At 42.7% G+C, this 22307-nt stretch overlaps 1 protein-coding gene across 1 annotated transcript in view; it reads right to left on the reverse strand.

Annotated features, from left to right (window-relative positions):
• Positions 1-19315: 19315 nt before the first annotated feature.
• Positions 19316-22307, reverse strand: part of DDRGK1 (DDRGK domain containing 1) — a 137123-nt gene continuing 134131 nt past the window's right edge. The window contains exon 9 of the mRNA XM_089691170.1: positions 19316-21409. Within this exon, the coding sequence (XP_089547296.1) occupies positions 21237-21409 (173 nt within the window). The 3' untranslated portion in view covers positions 19316-21236. The remainder of the gene's footprint in view (positions 21410-22307) is intronic.

Genomic DNA, 22307 nt, shown 5'->3' on the forward strand with positions numbered 1-22307 from the left:
CCACGGCACTGCCTGGAGTTTGCATGTTCTCCCTGTGCCTGTGTGGGTTTTCTCCAGGTACTCTGATTTCCTCCCACACTCTAAAGACATGCTGGTAGGTAAATTGTCCCTAGTATGTGTATGTATGAATGTGAGTTAGGGACTTTAGATTGTACACCCCTTGAGGGTTAGGGACTGATGTGAATGTACAATATATATATAAAGTGCTGCATAAATTAATGACACTATATAAGTATCGAAAATAAAATAATTATTATTATCATGTTCAGACTAAAAATCGACAGTGACACCTGCTGACTGCTAGAAGGTACTGCACTGCATAAAAAGGAAAAAATACTATACATTTGATATTGCATGAAATTCCTGTAACATACTTTACATATGTGATAATGACTATGAAAATGATGCATGCTCAGAGCATATCTAAGCCTCGGGTCATACTATAACACACATGTGAATCGCACAGGAACCACACCACATTGCTGTGAAAATCTGGGCAGCACAGTGGCTAAGTGGTTAGCAGTTCCGCCTGGCAGTACTAGGGTCGTTGGCTCAAATACCAACCACGGCACCACCTGCCTGGAGTTTACATGTTCCTTCAATTCCTCCGGGTACTCCGGTTTCCTCCCACACTCCAAAGACATACTGGTAGGTTAATTGGATCCTGTCTAAATTGTCCCTAGTATGTGTATGTATGAATGTGAGTTAGGGACCTTAGATTGTACGCCCCTTGAGGGTTATGGACTGATGTGAATGTAGAATATATGTAAAGTGCTGCTTAATTTGATGGCGCTATATAAGTACCTAAAATAAATAAAATTCACATGTGATTTGAGCCCTTTTATTTTGAATGGGTTCAAATCACACCAAAGACGTGCAGGCAGCAATTTTGGACAAAAAGAAACAAAGAGGGAAAAGAGGAGGAAGGAGAACGCACGTACACCCCCAAAAAGAGGAAATTTTAAAAGGCAATGGGATTTTTAACCTCAGTAAAGTTGATCTCTCTGAGGACGAGATCAAACTACTTGATAAAGGCCTTAAGTTTGCTCCCACCAGATATCTCAACAAATTTGAAGCATTTATAGATGTTCAGAAATTTTCTAGGAAATTGTCCATTAAGAGGTATTTCCTTTCCAACCCCGTTAACAGGGAGTCCCCTGCATCTAGTTACTCCAATTTAAGCAACGCTTCCACCTTTAATCCACCACCCCAAGCTAACTCTGCAGTAGGCCTTTTTCGTGAGCAGGTCCTTAAAGATTTGAATAGTCTTCCTATAAAAAAGTATCACACTGATTTCTCTACTAGAAAAGCTATGAATTCCATTCTAGAGAAGAAAGATTTGGTCATCCGTCCTGCGGATAAGGGTGGGGGAGTGGTAATCCTAGATAAGCAATACTATATGGATGAGGTGTACAAAATTTTGAATGACACCACTACCTATCTACCTCTGAATGCTAACCCTATCTCCAATTACAAGAAATCTCTTAAGAGTATTATTAGTTCAGGGTTTGACAACAAGTTAATCAACCAGAAAGAAAAGGTGTTTTTGTGTCCTAAAGTACCCAAACTACCAATTTTATACATCTTGCCTAAGGTGCATAAGGATGCTGTGCACCCACCAGGAAGGCCTATTGTAAGTGGGATCAATTCCCTGTGTTCTAAGATTGGAGCTTATATAGATCATTTTCTCCAACCAATAGTTGCTCTTACACCATCCTATTTAAAGGATACCAAGCAAGTACTTAATGCTATACAGGACGTGGCTACCAACACCACAACTTACTTGGTTACTGCAGATGTGGAAGCTCTGTACAGCAGTATTAGCCACCACGAAGGGCTACAGGCAGTTGAGTACTATTTGAGAAATCATAGCTCTCTAACTATACCACACACGGGTTTTATCCTTGAACTGTTGGACTTTGCTATGAAAAAGAACTACATGTGGTTCGATGGCAATTTCTATCTGCAGATTAAGGGCGTGGCGATGGGGGCTAAGTTTGCCCCCAGCCTCGCCAACCTCTTTATGTCATACTGGGAGGAAGAGGTCATTTACGCTAGGGAGTGGCCAGAACTATCCTTCTACAAGAGGTACATTGATGACATCCTGTTATTATGGAATGGTAGTGAGCAATCGCTCATCAATTTCTTCGGAACACTTAATTATAACACCAGTAATATCAATCTGACGTTCAACTACAGTATGATGGAGATTAATTTTCTGGATTTAGTTCTCATGAATGTTGGAGGTAGGATTATCACTAAATCCTACTTCAAACCTTCAGACCGGAACAGCTACATTCCTCTGGATAGCTGCCACCACCCAAACTGGCTCTCTAACATTCCTAAAAGCCAGTTTCAGAGGATCAGGAGGAACTGTACCGATCTTAAGGATTACCATGCACAAGCTCTGATTTTGAAGGATAGATTTATTGAAAAAGGTTATAACATATCCATGCTTGATGGCACCATTAACCTGGTTGCAGATATGGGAAGGGAACAATTGCTTACATCTAATCCCAAATCGTCCAAGAATTTAATATGTCCCTTCATTACTACCTTCTCCACCCAGCATAGATCTATCCGTCATATTATTAAGAAGAATTGGCAAATTTTGAGAGCAGACCCCATCCTCAGTAAAATCTTACCTTACTCACCAGAGGTTATTTTCCGTAAGCCATCTACTTTGAGAGATATTATATCCCCTAATGTGATTAATCCTCCTACTAAACCTTTGGCTCTGTTCAATTATAAAGGTTTTTACCCGTGCAATAAATGCATAGCTTGTAAAGTAGATGGCATTAGGAAAAGGAAAATCACCACTTTTCGGTCCAGTTCCAACAACAATACATATGATATTGACAAATTCATATGCTGCAATAGTAAATATGTGGTTTACTTGCTTGAATGCCCCTGCTCCAAGCAGTACATAGGCCGCACCACAAGAAGGCTACGTGATAGGCTTAGAGAGCACATCAACAATATTAGAAAGGGGTTTAAAGATCATTCTCTCTCATTACACTTTAGACGTCACCATGGTAGAGATCCCTCTTCTTTAAAATTTATCGGAATTGATACTGTTGTTCCACACTGGAGGGGTACTCACAAAACCCGAGCTGTCTCCCAGTTAGAGACTAAGTACATCTGCCAGCTAGATACTTTATACCCACGTGGCCTTAACGTCGAACTTGACGTAAATTGTTTTATTGACAATAGCTGATTTTTCTTTTTGTTATGTTTTTCTTTTTATGATATATAATGTACCTTTTTATATTTTTTTATATTTATATTTTTTTGTTTTATATGAATATCTTTATACTATGGATATCATGGTTATGTTATATGCAGTCACGGGCCTATGTCATGATTATTTTTTCTTTTTCTTCTTTTTCTTTAATTCAAATCCTTCATGGATGACCCCCCCCCCCCCCCCTCCGTTTTTTACCTTTTAGAGGGATCCCTTTCTTTACATTTAATTTTTTATTTTTTTATTTTTTGGATCTTTTCTTACCAATCAGGTCCCTGTCACTACAGAACTTTGATTGTTCTGACTCATGATTATGATATCAATGTGTCCTTTGATCTGGCACGTTTTTTCATGATATTGCCCTTGGTTGCATCGCCAACCTCACACTGATTCTGTCATTTATTAGTGACAAGATATTACTTCATATATTGATTTCCGTTTTATTGCTGTAATATATGTCGTTTTGGTTGCATTTAGTTATGCATTCCCCCTCCCCTTTTTTCCGTTTTTTCAACCTTTGCCATTGATAAGATGTGATTCTCTATATCAATTTACATTACTCATGTTTCTGTATTTATGTTTTTTTTTTTTGTATCTGTTGACTCTCCTGTTATCTCGGACTGACACACAGATTGGTATGTGAGCTACGATAAAATGGCGCCTAACTACGGCGCATGCGCTTTTTGGTCTATTTAGCGCTGACTTGCACGTCACGGCGTATACCGGTTCTTTCCTCTGAAGATGTGCTTGGCACGCAACGCGTAAGGAGGAACCTACGCACGCCTTGACGCCACGCCGTCGGAGCACTGGGGAGCTCCGGCGGCCACTACATCTGACAGGACGGTTAGTCCTGTTTGCTTTGGCTGCTGATACTAATATTTGTTGGCGGTGTTACTGATACGTTTTATCCAATCTGGATGCATCCTGTCTTTTACTCTAAATAAATGTTTTATTATATACCTTACTATGGGCATTTCTCTTTGTGAGGAGTTTCTCCTCTTAGATACCGAGGATGCAAAGTGAAGGAGTGGTGGTTCTCTCGGGTGTAGCTGTGACTGCTTCCTTATTTATCTCGGGAACGTATGCTTCTTAGACCTGGGGATCTTCATTGATCCGGGGATCACATCTACCCAACTTCAACTGCATCTTTACCACAGTATACACATCATTCCGTTTTTGGGACTTTATATTGACTTTGGAGTACCTATTAAGCACATTGACTACTTATTTTCTTTTTATTTTATTTTTTTCTAGCGCTGCACTTTTTACTTAGCAATTTTGGAACCACTCTGCAACAGGAAGTCATGGCCATCTTGTACCATTTGATCCGATGCAGGCAAATGTGCTTGAAACCTGCATTTGGGGTGTTGTTAAGACTGCACTGACATCCACTGCAAACCGCAAGGGCAGTGCAACTGGAATGTGGTGCGGGAAACTCGCACAGATCGCAGGGTTTCCCGCACTGCATTAGGCTTAAGATTTTTTTTTTTTCTTCTTTGATTTTACTTTTCGCATCATGTTAAGATGATTTCATTTCCTGTCCTGTAGACACAGCAGGAGGTGAAAGGAGCTGTCTGAAAATTTCATATTTTTCTTCCCTTGTACTTCAGGTGGCAGTGGACTCCAAAACGAAGCAGAGACAAAGACAGCCAAAAAAAAAACAAAACTTACCGGGTATCTGCCCCATCAAAAGTTACAGAAACCCTAACACTCCTCAAAATCTTAAAGTGGTTCTAAAGTCTCAAAGATCTTCTGCAACCAGTTTCCCCCTAATACTCGTGTGAGCCCCATCCCGATCAAGCAATGTGCACGGGTGCAGCGGCTCTCCCAGGTCTCTCCCTTCTCATTGGCTGATATACAGAAGTGGGAGCCATTGGCTCCCGCAGCTGTCAATCAAAGCCAGTAAGCCAATGAGGAGAGAGCGGGTGCAGGAAAGAGCTGTGCTCTGTGTGTAAACATTCAGTGTGTCATGTATTTTCTCTGCATCTTTATTTTTAACCACTTGCTGCCCAGTCTATGGTCAAATGACGGCCGGGCGAACACCGAACCTCTGGGAGGGCATCATATTACATCCTTCCAGGATCGTGCTGTGCGTGTGCCCGCAGGGCCGTGCAGTGGCGCGATGTGTCACCAGCCGAATACCTTGGACACAGACAATGACAGATCTGTGTACCGCCCCGTTGCCAGTACCATGTGACCTGCTGTGACCAATCACAGCAGGTCACATGACAGTTCTATACAATGGATGGCTTCCTTTCATGCCATCCATTGTATACAAGTGTGTCTAGCTGTGAATGGTCACAGCGATCACATGCACAGGCTGGGCCAATCACAGCCCATCTGTGTCATGTGATTAGCCGTGGCCAATCACAGCTAATCACAACAAAAAAACCCTGAATGAATTGATTTCATTCAGTTAAATGCTTACTTATAGCAAATAAATAATTTGCTATAAGCAATCAAATTGTGTAAAATAAAAAATAAAATACTGATCACTTCCCCAAAGTAGTACAATGTTACTATGGTAACATTATACTACTTTGGTCATAGTGCAATATGAAAATAAATCTTAAAAAAGAGAAAAAAATGTAATAAAAAAATAAAAATGATATATTTTTTTTTTCGTACTTTCACCAGTCAGTGTCCCTAATTATTGCCACACCAGTTATATGAAGACGCTGTACTGCACTGGTAATGGTATGTAAAAAAAAATTGTGAAAATAATTTTTTTCATTTCTTCATTTTCCAAAAAATGACAAAACAAATTACAACTTCAAAAAACTCGCCATGCCTGTTATGAAATACATTGGACTGTCTACTTTGCAAAAAGGGGTCATTTGGGGGATATCTGTACTGTCCTGACATTCTTGGACCTCAAGAAATTAGATTGGCTGTCAGTACTTCAGGATTGATCAATTTTCAGATCTATACCATAGTTTGTGAACTCTATAACTTTCCTACAAACTAAATAATACATCCTAATTTGGGTTATTTTCACCAAAGACATGTAGCAGAATACATCTCGGCCTAAATTTATGAAGAATAATTATTTATTTGCAAACTTTTATAACAGAAACAAAGAAAAAACCTGGGTTTATTTTCAATTTTTTTTTGTTAATTTAGTAAAAAATAAAAACCCCAGCTGTGATTAAATACCACCAAAAGAAAGCTCTAGTTGTGTGAACAAAATGATAAAAATGACATATGGGTACAGTGTTGCATGACCGCACAATTGTCATTCAAAGTGTGACAACGCTGAAACCTGAAAATTGGCCTGGGCAGGAAGGGGGTAAAAGTGCCCGGTATGGAAGAGGTTAAGGTCCATACACTGAAATTAGTCCATTTTCTTATTAATTTTTATTGTTTGAATTTTTGAATTAGTTAATTACATTTTATACGGTTCTTGTGGTCAGAATGAGATGAGATTACAAACGTAAAATCAGACTTGTACATTAACCCCTCGCCTACAGGGCACTTATACCCCCTTTCCTGCCCAGGCCAATTTCCAGCTTTCAGCGTTGTCACACTTTGAATGAAAATTGTGCGGTCATGCAACACTGTACCCATATGAAATTTTTAGCATTTTTTTGTGACAGATAGAGCTTTCTTTTGGTGGTATTTAATCACCTCTGGGTTTTTAATTTTTTCTTAAACCAAAAACCACAGAAAAGTTTGAAAAAAAAAGTTTTTTCTTAGTTTTTGTTATAAAATTTTGTAAATAAGTGATTTTTCTCCTTCACTGATGTGCGCTAATGAGGCTGCACTGATAGGCTGCACTGATGAACACTGATAGGTGATACTGATGGGCACTGATGAGGAGACACTGGTAGGTGGCACAGATGGGCATTGACAGGCTTCACTGATGGGCACTGAAAGGCAGCACTGATATACGGCACTGTTAGGCGGCACTGACAGGAACTGATAGGCGGCACTGACTGGCACTGATGGGTGACACTGAAAGGCAGCTCAGGTGGGCACTGATATGTGGCATTGATGTGGCACTGGCACGAGGCACTGATGGACACTGACAGGTGGCACTGCTGGGACTACACTGATCATCAGGGCACACTGATCATCAGTGCCCTGATGATCAGTGTAGATGTCCCCTCCGTGGAATGCCGAATACCGGCTCTCCACAGCTCGAGAGAGAAGAGAAATGCTGATAACTGGCATTTCCCTGTTTACATGTGATCAGCTGTGATTGGACACAGCTGATCACATGACCGAGTCGACATCTTCGGCTATTTCCGTGGATCGGGGATCCGCTGTGTCCGAGGGACACAGCGCACTGCCGATCGCCATGCTACATGCTCCCTGAGCCGCGCATGTGCAGTGCGAATAGGAGGACGTCATATGATGTCCTCCGAGAACGAGAGAACCGCCTTGCATCTGTCATATTACTACACCGTGTTCCAAATTATTATGCAAATGATATTTTTCTCATTTACCTAAATAATTGATGTAAATAACAGTCAGCATAATTCTCATGTTATCAACTATTAAGAGTACAATTCACATTTTATTGAACAAACCTCCTAATGATAACAGGATTTTTGTTCCAAATTATTCCGCACAGGAAGTTTCAAAACACTTTATAGGTTGTAAAGAACTGAAAATTGTCATTTGTTGTGTTTGCAGCATATTTACTGAAATCAAAAGCTATTTCAATCAAACTTTTAACATTTTAACTTTTTAAACATTTGAACAGATCACGTTACATTGTAACATAGGACCCCTTATCTGATAGCAGCTTCACAAGTCTTGCATCCATTGAACTTGCGAGTTTTTGGACAGTTTCTGCTTGAATTTGTTTGCAAGATGTCAGAATAGCCTCCCAGAGCTGCTGTTTGGATGTAAACTGCCTCCCACCCTCATAGATCTTTTGCTTGAGGATGCTCCAAAGGTTCTCAATAGGATTGAGGTCAGGGGAGGATGGAGGCCACACCATGACTTTCTCTCCTTTTATCTCCATAGCAGCCATTGGTGCAGAGGTATTCTTTGCAGCATGAGATGGTGCATTGTCATGCATGAAGATGATTTTATTACGGAAAGCATAGTTCTTCCTTCTGTAACAGGGAAGAAAGTGGTCAGTCATAAACTCCACATACTTTGCAGAAGTCATCTTTACACCTTCGGGGACCCTAAAGGGGCCGACCAGCTCTGTTCCCATGATTCCGGCCCAAAACATGACTCCACCACCACCTTACTGACGTCGCAGCCTTGTTGGAACCATCCACTACTCTATCCATCTGGACCATCCAGGGTTGCACGGCACTCATCAGTGAACAGGACTGTTTGAAAATTAGTCTTCATGTATTTTTCTGCCCAATGCAGCCGTTTCTGCTTGTGAGCATTGGTTAGTGGTGGCCGAATAGAAGGTTTATGCACAGTTACAAGATTCTGGAGGACTCTACACCTTGATGTCTGTGGGACTCCAGAGGCACCAGCAGCTTCAAATATCTGTTTGCTGCTATGTAATGGTATTTTAGCAGCTGCTCTCTTGATCCGATGCATGGATCTGGCAGAAATCTTCCTCAATGTGCCTTTATCTGCATGAACCCGTCTGTGCTCTGAATAAGCCACAAATCTCTTAATAGTGCGATGATCACGCTTAAGTTTTCGTGAAATATGTAATGTTTTCATACCTCGTCCAAGGCATTGAACTATTTCACTCTTTTCGGCAGCAGAGAGATCCTTTTTCTTCCCCATATTGCTTGAAAATGGTTCTCTGCTTAATAATGTGGAACACCCTCCTTTAGTAGTTTTTCCTTAAATTGGGCTCACCGGCCAATCTAATTATCACAGGTGTCTGAGATTGTTTTCAGTGATCAAAAGAGCCCTGACACACAATGCCATCCATGAGTTACACTGAAAAAAAAAAATATTTAAATCTTTGTGACACTTAAATAGAATTTGCATATTAATTTGGAACAGGGTGTATATGGCAGGCGGGAGGTGGTTAAAGTAAACATTTATTTATTTATTTTTTAGGACCCATGCAATAGAGACTTCAGAAAGAAACAAAAAGGTTTGAATCCCAACCACAGCGCGATCTGCTTGGAGTTTGCATGTTTTTCCTGTACCCCTGTGGGTTTCCTCCGGGTACTCAGGTTTCCTTCCACACACCAAAGACATGCTGGTAGGTTATTTGGCTCCTGTCTAAATTGGTCCTAGTATGTGTATGTATGAATGTGAGGTCAGGACCTTAGACTGTAAGCTCCTTTTTTTATTATTATACAGGATTTATATAGCGCCAACAGTTTGCTCAGCGCTGTAGGGGCTGATGGGAATGTATAATAAATATGTAGAGCGTTGTGCAAATTGACGGTGCTATATAAGTACTTGCAATAAATAACTAAAATGTGTTTTGCTGCTTGCGTTACTGCACACCATTAATGCTCAAATCCATTGTAAATATGGAAAGTATTACTGAAATCATCCATTAGATGGCAGTGTTGCACCACTTATACCATAAAATGGGACCTATACAGGATGAGTAGGAATTATACATTGATATCTCTTTCTGGTCACTTGTATTTATTCTTTACAGTATTATTTGTATTATAGATATTTATATTAGGTATTATATTTATATATATATATATATATATATATAATAAATATTATAATTATTATTTTATATATATATATATATATATATATATATATTTATTTAGATTGGGTATGATAATTCTATTACAAGTATATAGCACTTTACATATTGTACAGTCAGGTCCATAAATATTGGGACATCGACACAATTCTAACATTTTTGGCTCTATACACCACCACAATGGATTTGAAATGAAACGAACAAGATGTGCTTTAACTGCAGACTGTCAGTTTTAATTTGAGGGTATTTACTTCCATATCAGGTGAACGGTGTAGGAATTACAACAGTTTGCATATGTGCTTCCCACTTGTTAAGGGACCAAAAGTAATGGGACAATTGGCTTCTCAGCTGTTCCATGGCCAGGTGTGTGTTATTCCCTCATTATCCCAATTACAATGAGCAGATAAAAGGTCCAGAGTTCATTTCAAGTGTGCTATTTGCATTTGGAATCTGTTGCTGTCAACTTTCAAGATGAGATCCAAAGAACTGTCACTATCAGTGAAGCAAGCCATCATTAGGCTGAAAAAACAAAACAAACCCATCAGAGAGATAGCAAAAGCATTAGGCGTGGCCAAAACAACTGTTTGGAACATTCTTAAAAAGAAGGAACGTACCGGTGAGCTCAGCAACACCAGAAGACCGCGGAAAACAACTGTGGTGGATGACCGAAGAATTCTTTTCCTGGTGAAGAAAACACCCTTCACAACAGTTGGCCAGATCAAGAACACTCTCCAGGAGGTAGGTGTATGTGTGTCAAAGTCAACAATCAAGAGAAGACTTCACCAGAGTGAATACAGAGGGTTCAGCACAAGATGTAAACCATCGGTGAGCCTCAAAAACAGGAAGGCCAGATTAGAGTTTGCCAAACGACATCTAAAAAAGCCTTCACAGTTCTGGAACAACATCCTATGGACAGATGAGACCAAGATCAACTTGTACCAGAGTGATGGGAAGAGAAGAGTATGGAGAAGGAAAGGAACTGCTCATGATCCTAAGCATACCACCTCATCAGTGAAGCATGGTGGTGGTAGTGTCATGGCGTGGGCATGTATGGCTGCCAATGGAACTGGTTCTCTTGTATTTATTGATGATGTGACTGCTGACAAAAGCAGCAGGATGAATTCTGAAGTGTTTCGGGAATATTATCTGCTCATATTCAGCCAAATGCTTCAGAACCCATTGGACGCTTCACAGTGCAGATGGACAATGACCCAAAGCAGACTGCAAAAGCAACCAAAGAGTTTTTTAAGGGAAAGAAGTGGAATGTTATGCAATGGCCAAGTCAATCACCTGACCTGAATCCGATTGCGCATGCATTTCACTTGATGAAGACAAAACTGAAGGGAAAATGCCCCAAGAACAAGCAGGAACTGAAGACAGTTGCAGTAGAGGCCTGGCAGAGCATCACCAGGGATGAAACCCAGCGTCTGGTGATGTCTATGCGTTCCAGACTTCAGGCTGTAATTGACTGCAAAGGATTTGCAACCAAGTATTAAAAAGTGAAAGTTTGATTTATGATTATTATTCTGTCCCATTACTTTTGGTCCCTTAACAAGTGGGAGGCACATATGCAAACTGTTGTAATTCCTACACCGTTCACCTGATTTGGATGTAAATACCCTCAAATTAAAGCTGACAGTCTGCAGTTAAAGCACATCTTGTTCGTTTCATTTCAAATCCATTGTGGTGGTGTATAGAGCCAAAAATGTTAGAATTGTGTTGATGTCCCAATATTTATGGACCTGACTGTACATTCACATCAGCCCCTGCACTCAGGATGCTAAAGTCCTCTCTAACCCTCAAGGGGCGTACAATCTAAGGTCCCTAACTCACATTTATACATATACATACTAGGACCAATTTAGACAGGAGCCAATTATCCTACCAGCATGTTATTTGAGTGTGGAAAAAAAGGGGAGTACCAGAAGGAAACCCACACAATTACAGAGAGAACATGCAAACTCCATGCAATCACTGTCCAGTGTGGGACTTGAACCAGTCCTGCAGTTAAAATTGCTAAAATTGCTGCTTAACCGCTTCTGCAATAGGGCGGCACAGCTGCGCAAAATCACGTACATATACGTGATTTGCAGTTCCAGGTAGGGAGCGTGTGCACACCCTATCTGTGCCGCCATTCGCGGTCTCCACTGTCAATCACTTGGTTCCGGCCAGTGAATCCACGCCAGCACCTGGTGATCGCCAAGTATCACCGACGGGCGAGAGACCTGTGTATAAACAACACAGACCTCTCCCCTGTCCGTTCCTGCACCCTGCTTTGCATGGCTCTGCATAGCACAGCCATACAAAGCAGTGTGCTTACAGTGAAGCACACACAGTTAACCCTTTGATCCCCCCACGTTACCCCCTTCCTGCCCAGTGTCATTAGTACAGTGTCAGTGCTTTTTATTAGCACTAATCACTGTATTGGTGTCATTAGATTGTACGCCCCTTGAGGGTTAGGGACTGATGTGAATGTATAATATATATGTAAAGTGCTGCATAAATTGACAGCGCTATATAAGTACCTGTAATAAATAAATTGGGGATGTCAGTGGCAGTTAGCCAGTTCCTCCCAGTGTCAGAATGCCCACCGCAGTCCCACTATAAGTCGCTGATCGCCGCCATTACTAGTAAAATAAATAAAAATTCCAGTATCTATACCGCCATTTGTAGACGCTATAACTTTCATGTAGACCCATTAATTTACACGTATTGGGATTTTTTTTTTAGAAGAGACATGGAGCAGAATACATTTTGGCCTAAATTTATGATGAAATTTGATTTTTAAAATTTTTTTTACTGGACATGTTTAATAGCAAAAAGTAAAAAATATTGTTTTTTTTTTTTCAAAATTGGCGGTCTTTTTTTTTAAAGCAAAATGCAGAGGTGATCAAAAACCACCAAAAGAAAGCTCTATTTGTGGGGAAAAATGGATGTAAATTTCATTTGGGTGCAGCATTGCATGACCGCGCAATTGTCAGTTAAAGTAACGCAGTGCCAGAACGCAAAAAATGGCCTGGTCAGGAAGGGGGGCAATCCTCTGGAGGGCGAGGAGTTAATGTTTACAAGCTTAAATAACATTTATATATTTTTTCACTATTGCCATAAAATATACTAGAAATCATTTTTTATGCATTGCATGCAGAAAGTATTCCCAGCGTTTAACTTTTGCCACATTTTGTTACGTTACAGCCTTATTCCAAAATGGATTCAATTCATTTTTTTCCTCAACATCCTACAAACAACACCCCATAATGACAATGGGAAAGAAGTTCGCTTTGAAATGTTTGCAATTTATTAAAAATAAAACACGAAAAAAAAAACCCCCATGTACATAAGTATTCCCAGCCTTTGCCATGACACTCAAAATTGAGCTCTGGTGCATCCTGTTCCCACTGATCATCCTTGAGATGTTTCCACAAATTGATTGGAGTCCACCTGTGGGAGATTCAGTTGATTGGACATGATTAGGAAAGGTATAAACCTGTCTATAGAAGGTCCCACCGTTAACAGTGCATGTCAGAGCACAAACCAAGCCATGAAGTCCAAGGAATTGTCCGGAGACCTCCGAGACAGGATTGTATCAAGACACAGATCTGGGGAAGGGTACAGAAAAATGCAGCATTGAAGGTCCCAATGAGCACAGTGGCCTCCATCATCCGTAAATGGAAAAGTTTGGAACCACCAGGAATCTTCCTAGAGCAGGTTGACTGCCAAAATGAGCAATCGAGGGAGAAGGGCCTTAGCCAGGGGGGTAACCAAGTACCCGATGGTCACTCTGAAAGAGCTCCAGCATTTCTCTGTGGAGAGAGGAGAACCTTCCAGAAGAACAACCATCTCTGCAATACTCCACCAATCAGGCCTGTATGGTAGAGTGGCCAGACGGAAGCCACTCCTCAGTAAAAGGCAAATGGAAGCCCACCTGGAGTTTGCCAAAAGCCACCTGAGGGACTCTCAGACCATAAGAAACACAACTCTCTGGTCTGATGAAACAAAGATTGAACTCTTTGGCCTCAATGCCAAGTGTCATGTCTGGAGGAAACCAGGAACCGCTCACCACCTGGCCAATACCATCCCTGCAGTGAAGCATGGTGGTGGCAGCATCATGCTGTGGGGATGTTTTTCAGCGGCAGGAACTGGGAGACTAGTCAGGATCGAAGGAAAGATGAATGCAGCAATGTACAGAGACATCCTTGATGAAAACCTGTTCAGAGCTGTGTTCTTCCTATTATAGAACACAAGTCCATATGAACTAGACAAGGGAGGAGGCAGTGTCACTCCTCTGACTGGGTCAGGCTATTCACAGTATAGCAGTAAACTACTTGGGAGAAGTGGTGGAAAACAGGTGTATGTGCACCAGGGGCGGACTGACCATTTGGACACTCGGGCACTGCCCGAGGGCCCGGGGTCAGTAGGGGGCCCCATGAGATGCCCCTGGTACCTTTCATAGGCTTTTTTTTGGGAGTGGTTTGAGTGTGGGCGAGGACACAGGGGCCCCATGATCCCCTATTGTCCAGGGGGCCCCATGAGTTGTCAGTCCACCCCTGATGTGCACTGTTTATGGGTTGCACATATAGACTATTCATTTGCAGTATTTCAGATTTATCTGACAGAGGAAAGTCTGGAACATAAAGGAGATTTACTTAAATCACCACAAACATCCATTACACTCTGCACTGCAAACATGAGACTTTATAATCTTCCTATTTATAAATAAAGCGCCAGTAGACAGCCCAGTACTTTACACTGAGCCGGGTTCACATATGTGCGGTGCGGTATATCGCATGTGATTCGCACAGGAACCGCACTGCATTCCTCTGCAAATCACATGCGATTTGTGTGCGGTGCGATTGGAGCGTACATTCTGTTTGGCTCTAATTGCACCGCATCCGCACCAAAAACGCGCAGGACCCTTTTTTTGGCCCACACCAGAATCGGATCGCATGGGTATTCACATCTATGCGATCCGATTCTGCACATCGCACCGCATTTTGCGGACTGATTTTGGGGTGTTGTTAACTTAACATACACACCCGCAGCGGTTCGCATGAACGGGGTGCGATTCTGATGCGGAATTCACACAGAAAACGCTGCAAATTCCGCACCGCATCAGTGTGAACCCGGGCTAAATGAGAATCATTACAATTCTACACAAAGCAGCAGCACTGATTTCTAAGGCACTTCTGCAGCTGTCATGTTGGCCATACGGGGCACTTATACCCCCTTCCTGCCTAGGACAACTTTCAGCTTTCAGCACTGTTGCACATTGAATGACAATTGCGTGGTCATGCAACACTGTACCAGGGGTGGACTGACCATTTGGAAACTCTGGCACTGCCCAAGGGCCCGGGGTCAGTAGAGGGCCCCAGGAGATGCCCCTGGTACCTTTTTCATAGGCTTTTTTGAGTTTGGGCAAGGACACAGGGGCCCCATGATCCCCTATTGCCCGGGGGCCCCATGAGTTGTCAGTCCACCCCTGCACTGTACCTATATGAAATATTTTCATTTTTCCACACAAATAGAGCTTTCTTTTGTTGGTATTAAATCGGCGCTGGGGGTTTTATTTTTTGCACTATAAACAAAGAGCAAAAAAATTGTAAAAAAAGTTTTTCTGTTGCAAACAGGTCATTTTTCTCCTTCACTGATGTAAGTTGATGAGGCTGCACCGATAGGCAGCACTGATGGGTGCCACTGACTGACAGTACTGATCATCAGGGCACTGATGATGGGTGCAGATGTCCTCTGTGTAATTTTTTGGTTATCGGCAGTACTTTCCTCACTCTGTGAGAGCGTGAAGGAAGTGCTGCCGATAACCAGCAACTGTATTTACTCAGTGATCTGCTGTGTTATTGGACACAGCTGATCATGTGGTAAAAGACCGCTGTGATTGGCCTTTTACCTCATCGTGTGATCAGCTGTGCCTGTAGGACACAGTAATCACGGAGAGCATCGGATGCGTGACACTGGGGGCGCGCGGGAGGGCGCGTTCTGGGAGGATGTCATATGACGCTCTCCCAGAACCGGGCAACTGCGCTGTAGCCGTCATTGGCAAGTGGTTAACGATGCACTTTATTGGCAAGTTTAAAGCCCAACTCTGAGCAAACAAAAAGGGCACTGCATGGGTTAACTGCTCGTTTCATCTAGGGGGGAGGAGAAATGAGATTTACTTACCTAATCCTCCAATCCTCCCGGCACAAACTTGATCTGGAACCCCTGCGCTCCAGCAGTCTTGAGTTGTGGACCGTTGCTGACATCATCATGCCCAGAGCACGCTCCACAGACCAGGAATAGTTCACCTCTGGACTGTGGGGGAGCACCGTTTTCTAGAGGATGGAAGGATCAGGTGACTACAAGCTTTCTCCTCATCCCTAGAAAAAAACAAGCAGTTGACCTGTAGGGAAACTTTTTTTTTTTTTCTACCTGGAGTTGGGCTTTAAAAGGATAACTATGGGCACAATAAAAGAGTATGAATTATTTTTATGCAATCTTTCCCTAGCATTAACAGAGGTTTTTGTTTTTTCTCAATCGCTGTAACGTATTCTACATAACATAAGGGGGAGTGCTCTTGTAGTATCCAAGTACCACCCAGCACGCACACTCCGCTCCTCACAAGACCTCCTTCTCTCTAGTTCCCTGGTCTCCTCCTCCCATGCCCGCCTCCAGGACTTCTCCAGGGTGTCACCCATCCTCTGGAACTCCCTGCCCCAACCCATCAGATTATCACCTACTCTCCTCTCCTTTAGGCGCACCCTGAAAACCCATCTCTTCAGGGAAGCCTACCCCACCCCCTGCTAACTTGTCGATCTCCTCCACTCTTCCTACCACTCCATCCCCCACAGCTATCTCCTCCTGTGCCACCACCCCCTCCCTCCTAGATTGTAAGCTCGAAAGAGCAGGGCCCTCGATCCCCTCATGTTTTGCATTGTACTGGTATTGTTCTGTCACATGTTCTGTCCCCCTTTGTAATGTACAGCGCTGAGCGAACTATTGGCGCTTTATAAATACTGTATAATAATAATAATAATAGTGCTCAGAGAAAGCTGAGAACAATGTCATTGATTGCAGCCAGCACAGGAAATTTTGAACTCAAAAGATTTTTGGCAGGATCAACTGTTTTGTTTTCTTTATTTAACCCTTTGCCCTGCAGAGGGTTTACTCCACTTCCTGACCAGGACATTTTTTTTGCAATACAGCGCTGCATTATTTTAACTGACAATTGCGCGGTGATGCAATGCTGCACCCAAATGAAATGTATGTCCTTTTTTCCCCACAAATGGAGCTTTCTTTCGGTGGTATTTGATTGCCTCTGCATTCTTTTATTTTTTGCTCTATAAACAAAAAAAAAAAAAAAAACTATTTTGAAGAAAAAAACAATATTATTGAGTTTTTATTTAGGCCAAAAATATATTCTGTGCCATGTCTTTGTTAAAAAAAAATCCCACTATGTGTAAATTAATTGGTTTTCATGAATCTTATAGTGTTTACAAATGGCGGTATATATGCTGGGATTTTTTTTTTTTTTTACTAGTAATGGTGGCGATCAGCAACTTATAGCGGGACTGTGGCTGGCATTCTGACACTGGGAGGGAACTGACTAACTGCCACTAACATCCCAATGACACTAATACAGTGATCAGTGCTAATAAAAAGCACTGACACTGTACTAATGGCACCGGGCAGGAAGGAGTTAACATCTGGGGCGATCAAAGGGTTAACTGTGTGCTGTGTGTGTTTTACATTATGTGCTGTTTTATTTGGGAAACATGCTGCTGTGTATTTCTCTAGAGAAAAACACAGCAGCATGTCCTTGCTGGCAGGTGTTGTTTACACACAGGTCTCTCCCCTGTCAGTATTACTCTGCGATTGCCGGGGGACAGCGGGGAATCTCCGAACCTGGTGATTGATATCTGTAGCTGCCAATGGCGGCGTTCGTTTCCTACCTGGAAATGCAAATCACTTATACATACGTGATTTTGCGCAGTCCTGCCGCCCTGTAGCAATACTTCTGCTATAGGGCGGGGGGGAAAGCAGTTAATCAAGCAGATCTATTGAAACACTTTCAACGGTATGTTTAGCTGAGCAAAAGATATCAAATATGACAGTTTTGATTTTGGCAGCTGCAATGCTATGCAGGCTCATTTGCAAAAGTAAATAAATAAATGTACATTTTTCTTCTGCAAAAGTATGTGCATTTATTTATTTATTTTTTTTGCTAAGTGTGGACTTAGCCTATAAACTCCAAGCTTTCTACATAGGACACTTTACGGAACATAAGGCTCTGACCTATTCAGAACTACAAACATTAACCTCCCTAGCGGTATGAAAATTTCAGATTTTTGGTGCTGAAGCGGTACCATTATTTTGAATGGAAATATGTTGTTTTTTTATTGTAGGCTGTAATTCTTAGGAATAATTCACTGAAATCTGTCCGAACAAGAGTCTATTAAACATCCCGGGTATGATAAAACTTGAAACACGAAATCATAAATTATAATTGAATAAATAATCATAAAAAATAATAATATAATAATAATAAATTTAATTCAATAATATAATCAAACCAAAAACACTGAAATTTGAAATAGAGCGCCAAGTTCGCAGATCGCTGAGCAAAGTCGCAAAATCGTTTTCGGTGTCTGATGACGAATTTCCCCCACGAATCATTATCACTCAATTCTGCAAGTGGTTCTGATTTACTATCGCTGTTCTCTAGCCGGTCTAAAACCGCTTTTGACCTAAAGGGACGCTTTTTGGACACCATGGACGTTTCTAGGTTTCCAGGCAGAAAGAACAGTAAAAATGCAGGCAGGGCGCCGGACAAAGCACTCGGGACAAAATGTATGTGAAATGGGTTGAAACAGCAATGTTTTACTATGCAAAATTTGTTTGGAAAAAAATGACATTTTTTTAAATTTTCAAATTTCCCGCCGGCGCCCGTACGTCCCGACGTCACAGGGACCGGAACACGGAAGCCGGATGCCGGCCGGAGGAGATGGCCGGGGACGCTGCAGGGAACACATCGTGGGAGTGAAGGACAAGGTAAGCGCTGCAGGGACTCCCTGAGCAACGCCGCATGGTAAGCCCGAGTGTAGCTCAGGGTTACCGCTTTTGGTACTGACATTTTACCCCGAGTTACACTCGGGAATACCGCTAGGGAGGTTAAAGTAGCACAGTGCTGAATGGCTTGTCATGAAGGCGGTAAACCTTCCAGAGCTGAAGTGATTAAAACAGCTACAAATTCAGGCATGCGCTGCTGTGCAGCTGGAAGACAAACCTGTGCCAAGTGTTTTATAGAATCAATACGGTACCTGTCCTGTACTAGGAAACACATACTCTCTATATACAGGCTGTGCAGATGGATAACGGCCTTCATCTCACCCGCCCTTCCATAATACAGGCACTCTCAACACAAACAAACTCTACGCCCATAAAAAAGAGAAAAAGAAAAGACAACTGAATAGAACTTGGAAAAATGAGATTTTAATGGTTATGAAATCTTTACACGCACCCGCCACTCCACCAAGCTCAGGCCAATCTTTAGAATTTCTGAAAGCAGAACTCCAGACAATTATACCTTTTGGTATTGGTAAAGGACTGGTACACTTTAAAGAGACCCTGTCACCAAAATGCAGGTAAAAGCACGGAAAAATCAATAAATTTAATTTCTAACTTGCAGTGTTTTCCTTTCTATAAATTATTTTTTATTGATTTGTAATACACCTACAAAAGAGTAAATTTCCCAACACATCCCCTCCCCTCTTTGCATGCCATAGCCTGCTCCTACACTGGGAGTGTTCAATTTTCTTTCTGTGCTGGCCCAGCTCCTGTGCCCCTCCCCTGGTTACATTTTTTTTAGGTGATTTTAATCTCTGCTCAATGAGGAGGGACAGAGCTGGGAGAGCTATAGCTCAAGTGCACAGTACTGCAAGTGGATCTACATCACGGGGGGGGGGGGGTCTGTGACAGAGAAGATTTTTTTTACCTAAAAGCGGTTGTAAAGGCTGAAAGTTTTCTACCTTCATGTATTCTATGCCTTCTGTGTGCAGCCCCCTCTAATACTTTACCTAAGCCTCATTGCAATCCAGCGATGTGCATGACAGCCTCGGCTGTCCTGAGTCTCTGCCTCCTCATTAGCTGAGACAGCAAGCAGGAGCCATTGGCTCCCGCTGCTGTCAATCACTGCCAGTCAGCCAATGAGGAGAGAGAAGAGCTGGGACCAAGCCACGGCTCCATGTGCGAATGGACAGCAGCAGGTGCCCCCATAGCAAGCTGCTTGCTGTAGGGGCACCCGACAAGACAGGAGGAGTCAGGAGAGCCTGTGGGGGACCTTAGAAGAGGAGGATCCAGGCTGCTCTGTGCAAAACCACTACACACAGCAGGTCAGTATAGCATATTTGTTATGTTACAAAAAAAAAATGAACCTTTAGAATCGCTTTAATGCATAGAAAGCATTAAAGTAAAAAGCTTGAGGCTTTAGAGCCACTTTAAAATTCCACTTTAATAACCAGGCAGGTGAAACAGGAAGTGATATAAGCTGAAATATTGAATTTGGGTGTCACCATGTCCGGCAATGTCAGAGCTGTGTAATTATAGGTGTCTGAGTCTGGAGTTATGCTTTAAAGGTTGTTACCCCAAAGATTACATTTCACGAGCCTCTAATTGACATCTTCTGTCTTTAGAAGCTTCTGGCTTATGTAAGCATTACAAATCAAACACAGTCTCACTTCTGCAGCTGCACTTCCCATAAAATACAGTGGTAAAGTGGTATTGTAAGGGCTGCTGCATTGGCTACGGGACTTGTGTAGAAATGTCACTGCTGGAGACTATGTGAGATATAAAGCGCCATCTGCCAAAATCGCACAAGGGACCTACTACAGCGCACGTCCCTGTGAGTGCCAGGTTTACCCGCACTGGGATGCACAGATTTTCCACGCATCTGTGTAGGCAGTCCCACTGATGTCAATTGGGAGGCTGTAGATGTATGGACGCGGCTGCTGCTCCCAATCTGACATCCATGCATGTGCAGGGGGCCTGAATGCACACAGTGTGAGTTCAGGGACCCGCATGGCTGTCAAAGTGGGAGCAGCGGCTGTGTCCCAACTGACATTCAAGAGACATTCAGGGATGCATGGAACACCTGTGCGAGTAAACACGGCTCTCGCACAGGAGTACAATGTAGTGCTCCCCATATGAACGAGGCCTTAAATGTAATTTCTGGAAGAATTGACCCATGGAGCTGAAAGGGAACTATAAGTCCCAGCATGCATCACCAGCAACGGCACTGAGACTTAAAGTTCCCTGGGAGCTGGCCGGCTGCACATTGCAAAGAGTAGGCTTTTAACAAAATAAAATCTTTATAACAGAATCGATGTGTAGGGTTTATGATACTTGGAGGGGGACGGGGTTGGTCTCGGGGTTCAGGTTGATGAGTTTGTTGGTGGCCTGGGCCAGCTCGGAGATGGAGACGCGTCCTCTCTGGCGGATGAACTGGGCGATGGTCGTCATCTCCTCTGTTGTGATGTAGATGAACTTGCCTCTGTCGTCAATCACACCTGCAGAGGAATACAGAATCATCAAACAACCCTGGTTCTTATTGGTTGGCCCTGCATAACACCCCTGGTTCTTATTGGTTGGCCCTGCATAACACCCCTGGTTCTTATTGGTTGGCCCTGCATAACACCCCTGGTTCTTATTGGTTGGCCCTGCATAGCACCCCTGGTTCTTATTGGTTGGCCCTGCATAACACCCCTGGTTCTTATTGGTTGGCCCTGCATAACACCCCTGGTTCTTATTGGTTGGCCCTGCATAACACCCCTGCTTCTTATTGGTTGGCCCTGCATAACACCCCTGGTTCTTATTGGTTGGCCCTGCATAGCACCCCTGGTTCTTATTGGTTGGCCCTGCATAACACCCCTGCTTCTTATTGGTTGGCCCTGCATAACACCCCTGGTACTTATTGGTTGGCCCTGCATAACACCCCCGGACTTGTAAGAGAGGAATATATTTTAAATGCTTGCTTGCTTCCTGGCACACCCTCCTTCTCCCTTGCACGTCATAGCCTTCTCCCCAATTGAAAATGTCTCATTATTCTCTATGCTGACCCAGCTCCTTCACCCTTCCATTCCTCTTCCTACATAGCCTTGTAAAAAAATATTAGTCAATTCCCTAGCACAGTCCCCTCCCTCCTTACATCATAGCCCTATCCCGCTTTTGGGAGTGTCTCCCCCAGCCCCCTCACCTCCCTGCACAACTTATTATGAAGCTGCCCAGGAGAAGAGCAAAGGGGAATACTATAGAGCAGAGATAGGAAACCTCAACACTCCAGATGTTGTGGAGCTTCAAGTCCAAGACTCTGACAGCAAAAGGCATGAATCCCAGAGGCAGGGGCATGGTGGGATTTGTAGTTTCAGCACAGCTGGAGTGCCAAGGTTGCTTACCCCTGCTATAGAG

This window comes from Staurois parvus, unplaced genomic scaffold (genome assembly GCF_062004578.1).
Source record: "Staurois parvus isolate SC_StPar_1 unplaced genomic scaffold, SC_StPar_1.0 ptg000552l, whole genome shotgun sequence".
In the NCBI taxonomy this organism is placed as follows: Eukaryota; Metazoa; Chordata; class Amphibia; order Anura; family Ranidae; genus Staurois; species Staurois parvus.